This window comes from Brachionichthys hirsutus, chromosome 16 (genome assembly GCF_040956055.1).
Source record: "Brachionichthys hirsutus isolate HB-005 chromosome 16, CSIRO-AGI_Bhir_v1, whole genome shotgun sequence".
Classification (NCBI taxonomy): domain Eukaryota; kingdom Metazoa; phylum Chordata; class Actinopteri; order Lophiiformes; family Brachionichthyidae; genus Brachionichthys; species Brachionichthys hirsutus.
The window spans coordinates 11864358-11873856 of NC_090912.1; the positions used below are offsets into that span (position 1 = coordinate 11864358).

Genomic DNA, 9499 nt, shown 5'->3' on the forward strand with positions numbered 1-9499 from the left:
ACCTTTCTTTAACCAGGCAAGTTAATTAACAACAGTTTCTCATTTTCAATAACAACCTGGGCCTAATTTGCATGGGCGGAAGCCGGAGAACTCGGAGAGAACCCACGCAGACACGTGGAGAACATGCAAACTCGCTCACTCACAGAAAGGCCACAAGTCGGATTTGAACCTGTGACCTTCTTGATGTGAGGGAGGCCACATGACTTGGAGCCACTTGAACTCCCCACGCATCCTGCACTACAATATCTTGAACTGCCGGTGCTCATGTAACGGAGTAAATATGGATGCAGTTAAATCCTGCATAAAGGGGATTTATTTATTTTCTAGTAATGTATTTGTCTTGTTTTCCTTTTTATAATTACACACGTTTTTTATTTCATTTGTTTTAATGTACGTCTCGGGGTGTTTATGATTTTGGAGTATTTTGTCCCTCCTGGCTCTCCGTCCTGCGGTTTTGCCCAAGTCCTGGTTCCCCTCCCCCAGCACTTTGTTTGAACACGCTGAGAGGAGCAGCCATGATGCCGAGATGTGCTGATGTGCTTTTATTTGTATAAATCCAGGTGTGTAATTATGTGTATCTTTGTGATGATGATGTTACGAGTTTAATGCTAGTCAGCTCCGCTAGCATGGTTTTCATTTATTTTCTTTGGTTTTCATGGTTGGAGCTTTGTGCTAACTCAGTCCGCTAGCATGAAGCTAATCGCTATGCAGTAAGCTAAGGCTCCGCTTAGCTTAAAATGCTAACCTGTGGTTATATTGAGTTGCAATACAGTTCGTGTTGAAAATGTTTAATTTTATTGTTCTGTACAATATTCAGGACTTTGTTTGAACACGCTGAGAGGAGCAGCCATGATGCCGAGATGTGCTGATGTGCTTTTATTTGTATAAATCCAGTAAATGACGACAAAGCCAGCCGTGTGTTTATTTTTGTTCCCTCGAGATGCCGGACTTACGCTGACACGTTTGGATTTTAACAAACCCTCACTTCTGCTTTCACAGCAGGAATCTACAGCCAGGAAAGGATGCGCGAATATGAAAAATCATTGGGGAGGGAGTCTAATTAAAGTATTTGACTTTCTTTTTTTTTAAAAAAAATAATTTTGTTTCCCACAAGGAGTTGATTTCCAACTCAAAATGGATTGGAAAATACACAAAAGGTAACTAAGTGTGCTGCTCTAAGTATTTTGGGCTTTGGCAATTACCAATAAACTGTTTGTTGGATTGCAGCGAAGGATGAATGAGATTTCACATCCGAGGGGCATGGGACAAACATGCTCTGTTGTTACACCTTGGTGCAAATGCATCCAGGAATTGTTTTACCTGGAAGAGTGCTTTGGCATCAAGAAGCTTTCAAATACCGAACTCCACACTAGAAGGGCACTCTGAAAGTGGACGGATTTACTGAGACTGCACTCTGCCCATAGAAGACGAAAGAATCTCAACGAAACTAAAATCTTTGTGTTTGTTTGTTTGCATCATTTGTGCCTCGTGGTTCTACTTCAGCATACCCTGTTCCCCCAAAGTGTGCCACCTCACTCGCTGCCTTCCGGTTCTCTGCATGACAACCAGATGATTACCTTTTTTGGTGCAGCTTTTAATTCATGTTAATTTATACTCAAATAAATGCTTGCATTGAAACCCATTCAGAAGTCATTGCGCTTTCAACTCTGCCTGACAGCAGAAAGACGAGGACCCCCCCCCCCCCCCCCCCCCCAATGCCAACAGAAACGGTGTCCGATCTCCGTCACACTCAGAATAATGCTTTCACTTGGTTTTCAGAAGCAAACAAATTTAGAAAGGCCCCCATCATCCTCAACACCGGCTCCCCTCAAGGATGCGTTCTGAGCCCTCTGCTGTTCACCCTGCTGACGTATGACTGCAAGGCCAAGTACCCGAGCAGTCATATCGTCAAGTTCGCAGATACAGCAGTGGTGGGACGCATCCTCAACAACGACGAGTCGGAGGACATGCAGGAGGTGGAACATCTGGTGCAGTGGTGTGAAGAAAACAACCTCTGCATCAACGTGAAAACAACGAAGGAGATGATTGTGGATTACAGGAAAGGAGGCTACACCCCCCCTCCCCTCCACATCGGAGGAGCGGCTGTCGAGGTGGTCCAGAGCATCAGGTACCTGGGCGTGCACATCGCTAGCGACCTGACATGGAGGACTAACTCAGCCGCCTTGGTGAAGAAGGCCCACCAGCGCCTCTACTTTCTGAGGAGGCTGAGGCGAGCAGATATGGGCACCCCGGTCCTGGCGTCCTTCTACAGGTGTGCGGTGGAGAGTGTCCTCCCATCATGCATCACGGTGTGGTACGGCAGCTGCTCTGCTGCAGACAGGAAGGTCCTGCAGACAGGAAGGACCTGCAGACAGGAAGGCCCTGCAGACAGGAAGGCCCTGCAGACAGGAAGGCCCTGCAGACAGGAAGGACCTGCAGACAGGAAGGACCTGCAGACAGGAAGGCCCTGCAGACAGGAAGGACCTGCAGCGGGTGGTTAAATCGGCCCAAAGGACTTCGGAGAGCAGCCTACCCACCGTCAGTGACATCTACAGCAGGAGGTGCAGGAAAAAGGCAACCTGCATCATGAAGGACCCCACCCACCCTGCACATGGACTGTTTCCCCCCTCCCATCATGGACCCCACCCACCCTGCACACGGACTATTTTCCCCCCTCCCATCTGGGAGGAGGCTGCGCAGCATCAGGGCCAGAACCACCAGGTTCAAAAACAGTTTCTTCCCTGATGCTGTGAGGGTTGTGAACAGTGGATAACTCAGAGGCCAAATGCACTGCTTCCGTGTTGGACCCAAACGGGGATCGTGCAATCACTTGTCACTTTGTCACTTTGTCACTTTTTAATTTTGTGTATATATTTACTTTAAGTTGAATGAATGTGTGTTGTGCGCCTCGAGCTGGGACCTGAGTGCTGTTTTTCGTTCGTGCATGAGAGTGTATGAATGACATTAAAGATTTCTTGATTCTTGATTCTTGATTCTTGATTCTTTTTATTTAACACAATTGCACAGGACACGATGATTTTAACATAGTTAAGGTCTGATATTTGGTCATTTACATATTATCCCTCAGGATAGCTGGCGCTCAGAGTCTCGCAGTTTTATCTGGTAAAGCGAATCATTAGAGGTCTTGGGGCCAAAACGATCTCAACCTATTCTCAAACTTTAAATGGGTAAGAAGCCCGGCTCGCTGGCTTGGAGCCCGGGCGTGGAATGCGAGCCGCCTAGTGGGCCAAGGTTGGTAAGCAGAACTGGCGCTGCGGGATGAACATGCATTTGTATTATTAGTATTTGTATTACTATTATTAATCAGAAGAAGAGAAAATACCCGAACCTGCATACAGGTGGCAGGAAGTCAGACTAAAATATATGCTTGGAAAAAGAGCAACAGCGCTTAATTTGCCAATTAAAAATGCTAATAAAATTTAAAATCTTCTTTTTAAAGGCTTTGATTGCTGTGAAAGTGTCACGCCTCGAGGCGGGCCTGTGTCATTCCCCCACTAACTCTCCCTGTCTTCCCCTCTTCTCTGCTCCTGCAATCACTTCATTCCCGTCACCTGTGTTCCTGTCAGCACCTGCAACTCATCTCCCATCAACCCGCACTCTATATAGTCTCTGATCATGCCACACCTCACTGCCAGATTGTCAGTGATGTTTCCTGCTCTCCAGCACTTCAACCTGACCTCCCGTGTACCGACCCTGCCTGCTTCCCGGACTCTGCCTCTTCGCCTGCCCCTTGGGATCTGTCTGCCAGCCTGCCTGGACTTCCTGGTTTGTGACCTCTGCCTGTCTCTTGGACCTTCCCCGTGCCTGCCCCCTTGGATTTGTCTGCCTGACTTCTAACCGACAATAAAAGCTGTTTTTGCATTTCCACTGGACTGCCTCGTATTTGGGTTCTTAACTGCCTTAGGCCGTGACAGAAAGTATCTGTGGACAGTCATGTTGCATCTTGTCTTTTACCCAGGGGTAAGTGAACACTTGTCTGAACACTTTACCCACTTCCATCACCTTCATCTTTATATCCAATCACAATAAAGATGGCTGTTCAGGGTATTATTGCTGTATTCATGGGGGCAGGACATCCTAGTTGCTACCCTGAGTCCATCTATTCATGATATAGAGAGTGAGTCTGAAAGCAGGAGGCTATCCGTCACTCATGATATTAGTTCATGGTTGTCATCAACGCTGGCCAAGGCCATTAGCCCGAAAGACATTAGCAGTAGCCATCAGCAAAGCCATTAACTCTTCTCCCTGCTAAAAGGCTACTGTCCCTCACAAAGACTCGTTAAGGAGACATGAGAAGGAGAGATGGTCTTATAGGGAGACAAAGAAATGGAGGAAAGAAAGAAGTGGGAAGGCAGAGAGGTGGGTGAGAAATAGTAAGACAGGAAGACAGAAGGACAGAGAGTGCAATCAGGCAGGGGGAGACTTGGATCATCTTAATTATTCACTGTCATTTCCCTCCATTCACAACCTGCAGTTAGTCCAGGAATCTGACACACACACACACACACACACATGCACATGCACACATGCACACACCTTCTGGACCAAACTGGCCTATATGGCCGGCTCTTCATGCTTTCCATGTTTCTTCCTCCTATTTTTTCCTCTACCTTGAGAGTTTGTGCTTTTAAGACTTTTGTCTGTCTTTTGTTAGGTTTGTTGTTTTTCTGTTAGAAATAGAATTGGATTGGATTTATTCTTGTCTTCCTGCTTTTCGAATTGCAGTTTAGTCATCACCTTTTGGATGCTGTTGTTTGATATGAAATCATTGAACCTCCACAACAAACCCACTGCCTACTTCTGTTAAACACTATCGCACCAGGACAGTTCACCAGCTCTTCATGAGGGGAACTCTTTAATACACATTTCTACAATATGCAGTTTCAATAATTTGGGGGGGGTCGCTGGGGAGGGCAACAAAATAAAAAAAACGCCATAATACTTGACATGGAATCACATGAATGTACACACACACCTTCAGTCAATGATGTGCTTATGGGGGGTTGCTTGATTTATTTTGGAGAGAAATCAATGCGGGCAGCACGGTGGCACAGTGGGTCGTGTTGTTGCCCCACAACAAGAAGGCCCTGGATTCAATTCCACTCGGGGACTTCCTGCACAGTTCCTGCAGTTCCTCCCACCTCCAAAAAACATGCTAGGCTAGATGAATTGGACACTCTAAATTGACGTAGGTGTGAGTTTCTTGTCTTTCTGTGAGACCCTGCCGCCTCTCAGCTGGAATAGACTCCGATATAGTCTGTGGCCCAGATTCGGAAAAGCGGCTGAAAAAAATGAAAGGATGTACGAATGAGACATTAAGGTGCTAAACTATTAGCTCTTGTCACTTACTCTCGTCTCATGCTCAGGTTGACTCAAAAGGAATGGAATGGCATGAACACGCACATACATGCAAACAAACACACACAGATAGACACAAGACAAACACACAGTAAGCCTGATGTCAGTGGGTTTGTTTTTGAAGTTATGATCAATTAGTTCACTATGGAGGTCAGAGGAGGAATAAAAAGAATGGATAAGTCTTGTATTGGTATCCTCAATAATGAATCAAATATTTTGCTTCCTCTGCTTCTCTCCCTGACTGGCACACTCGTGATAACACAAGGATAGGCTTGGAGGTAGTCAGGCATACAGCCGAGCACAGAAGAGGACTTTTATTTGTCCTCAGGGAACATTTAACTTGAACAATCACCTCCAATTTCAGATAAGATCATGCAAGAACAAAATTCATAGAGTTCATCATAGCACAGAGACAGCACTAGTAAAAATCTCACATGACCCTTTAATAGGACTTATCTCTGTGCTTGTCCTATTGGGTCTCCTTTGACACAATAGATCATCAGATCCTGTTACAGAGGCTGGAACAATCAGTTGGCGTTAGAGGATCTGAACTGTTTTAGGCCATATTTACCTGATATCAGTTTGCACGTGTTCATGATAAATCATCCACAAACACAAAAGTTAGCTATGGAGTTCCGCAGGGTTCAGTGCTTGGCCTTGGACCTATTCTGTTCACGCTGTATATGTTTCCCTTTGGCAACATTATTAGGAAACACAGCATAAATTTCCACTGATATGCAGATGACATGCAATTATACATATCAGACTTACAACATGCCTTAAGGACATTAACTCATGGATGAACTTCTATAAAATGTAAATAAAACTGATACTGGTTTTTGGCCCAAAACTTCTCAGAAATACTTGTTCTAGTGTTGTAGTTGAACTAGATGGCGTCTCCATGTCCACTGGCGCCACCGTCAAGAATCTTTGATCAGGACTTTTCCTTTCATTACCAGATAAAACATATTTCTAGGACTGTGTTTTTTCACCTTTGCAATATTTAAAAACATCAGCCACATATTAAAAAATTAAACAATCTTTTTCACTGCCTATATGCAAGGTTGAACATTTCAGATTGTTCAAAGTCTCTTGGATACTTTTTGTTAACCCCTTCTTCTACATAGACTATAGCCATTAGAAATTCTTGACAGGAGGACTAAAATTGTGTTTGCACAAGTTGCAACTGTTATTCCATTGAACGAGTCAGAAGGTAGGAAGCATCGGAAATGAGGGAAGAGACCAAGGAGATCTCCATGGATGCAGGAAGAGAGGGGAAGCCCGATGCCTTGGGCAGCTGGGGAATAGAACAATGGGAGAGCTGTGACATGATGGGAATCCCCAACATTCCGCTGTCCAACCGAGACAGACAGGCAGCAGTGACAGCAGTGTGTGTACACACACAGCATGCTTGTCATATGCTGGAATGAGAACCGAGGGACACACGTTTGTCTGTGCACAGAGAGCTTAATGTCACCTGTCTATGCATGACAACAACAAAATCTCCACAAAGACATTTAGCTGCACAATCTGCCAGAATACAGCATTCTGCTTTTGAAGGGATGAGAACATGTAACTACTGATGTGATGAGACATGAGCACATTGTGTAAGCTTGTCTGAGCTTGCACAGCGGACCTGAATATTTTCACACACACACACATTTTTCAAATGTTCAGAATGGGGTCAATGAGTGTTCTGCTGCTCTGCTTTGTGTATTGATCATTTCTCTTCTCTGCTCTGTAGACTGAGGTTTATCTGTCAGCCTGCGTAACTGGCTGCTTTCTACACCCCGACTCCCAGTTTTGTGTTTTTTACAATCACATAGGGACATTTTTTTTTTCTTGTGATTGTGACCGTCACCTGCCCTCTTGGCAGACTAGCCTATTCATGTTTTATTAGTTTTATTACCTGCTTACCGCCGTAGAGGGCTGTGCACACCGCAGTGAACACACAACATGGACAAACACAAAGTGACAAATACACAGTGTTCTGAGAAGAAAGAGCAATGGATTTATTTGTGCCCCTTAATTCTACCCCTTCCATCCAATCATCACCAAGAGTTGTCCCAATACACCAGGTTCACATCAGCCTCTAGAGGAAAGTCTGAGAGAGCTGTTTGAGACAGAAAAGAGGGACGCTGTCCTGCAGCATCTGTTTGAGACAGAAATGAGGGACGCTGTCCTGCAGCATCTGTTTGAGACAGAAATGAGGGACGCTGTCCTGCAGCATCTGTTTGAGACAGAAATGAGGGACGCTGTCCTGCAGCATCTGTTTGAGACAGAAATGAGGGACGCTGTCCTGCAGCACCTGTTTGAGACAGAAATGAGGGACGCTGTCCTGCAGCATCTGTTTGAGACAGAAACGAGGGACGCTGTCCTGCAGCATCTGTTTGATCCAAGCTCACGCCTCGGCACAGATTCCACCTCTCTCCGGAAGTCGGACCTCCAACTCCACCTTTGTAAGTCTAGAGGGAGGAGAGGGCTCACCTTGAACAGGTATAACCCGGACTGTTGTGATGAAGGCTATGAGAGTTTTCTGTTCCACAATACTCTGAATTCTCAGGTTGAAATCCACTGATAAAACTCACAAAATGAATGTTTGGGATCTGTTGCTCTTATCAAAACTGTTTGGCCCTCGAACTCATATAGAATATAACACACGTTCAGTTTGCCATGTCGAAGGCAGTGCTCACGTTTCCCTCTGTTTCCCCCTTTCTTCTATTCAATCCTTTCATTGCCCATCCACCCTTGATCCTGTCTGTCTGTTCTTCAGCTCTTAATCAAGTCTCTCTCACTCTGCATGTCTTGTTAAACCAAATACTCTTTATTTAATCTTTGGGTGAAAGTCTGTGCCTGCTTCCCCTTCCTCATCCCTCGTTCGTCCTGAGAAGTGTAACCTACTTAGAGCACACCTGTCTGATGAATAATGGAGGAGAGACAGTTACTAGCAGCCCCCATCAGCTGATCCCTGCTTTGATCTTGGCTCCGCTCCTTGAAAATGAAAGTTTCTCTTCACCTCCACTCGTCCGTCAACTTCACTCCTCAGACTAATGCCTTAAACGAGCAATCATAAAATACAGTATTTTTCTAATATGTTTCCTCCGTTTTTTTTTATTAAGTTAGTTTGGCTTCATGTTTATTACAAAATTCACAATTGCTTTATTAAAAAATCTAAAACAAAACCAATGCGGAATTAAATAAATGTCATTTATTAAGGCACCTTATTGATTAGTTAGGGTTAGTTCTGATTATATTCAACTGAATGAATGTGGCAAACATTTTGCGTTTTTTGTATAATCCAGTGATGGAATTAGTAGGTGTTTATGAATAATGCAGTGTGTGTGTGTGTGTGTGTGTGTGTGTGTGTGTGTGCGTCCATGTACCAAACGTTTTAGAAAACACCAATGGTTGCAGTTTTGCATTAAAATTCAAGCATTTTCAGGTCCAATGAACAGCTTGAAATGGTGCAAAGTGGTGAACTGCAAGAGGTTAAATAAAAAAGGTTAACCTAAACATTTCAGAATTATACAAGAAAGGCCTTTTTCATTGCTACCCCCCCCCCCCCCCCCTCTGTTTGCATGGAAGTGGTGTTGGAACACACTTTGGTACCGTAACGTTATGAGCATTATGTGAACAGTATTGTAACTGCAGAAAGTTGTGTGTTACTATGAAAATGGCGAGGAAAAGGAATTTAACGATAGAAGAGGGACAAACCACGTGTGTGTTTCGAGGTGTGCGTCCAAATGTGGTCAGAACTTCATTTATTACTCCACTCTTATCTGCTGCTTTCACACTTAACACATTTCACCCTTAACTCATCCCCAATCTCCATCCTCCACTTGCCCTTTGTTGCGACCCGCATACCTCTAACCCGTTTTCACCGCTCCCCTGTCCCTATATTGATTAACAGCCAGCAATGAATGCAATGTTTCCCCTTCTCTGGTCATATTTTATCCGGCAGCTAATCAATACAGGGACACCTCAGGGCAAGGACATGGGCTCACTTACAGCAAAGCATTTAAGACGTGTGTGTGTGTGCGTGTGTGTGTGTGTGTGAGAGAGAGAGAGGTTTGTATAATAACGTGTTCCACATTCATGCACGACCACTTGCTACCAGCTG

General features: G+C 44.8%; 1 protein-coding gene across 1 annotated transcript in view; it reads left to right on the plus strand.

Moving 5' to 3' along the window:
• The window catches only part of LOC137905645 (MAGUK p55 subfamily member 2-like), a 12486-nt gene extending 9346 nt beyond the window's left edge, over positions 1-3140 (plus strand). The window contains exon 11 of the mRNA XM_068749887.1: positions 3080-3140. Within this exon, the coding sequence (XP_068605988.1) occupies positions 3080-3140 (61 nt within the window). The remainder of the gene's footprint in view (positions 1-3079) is intronic.
• Positions 3141-9499: the final 6359 nt, after the last annotated feature.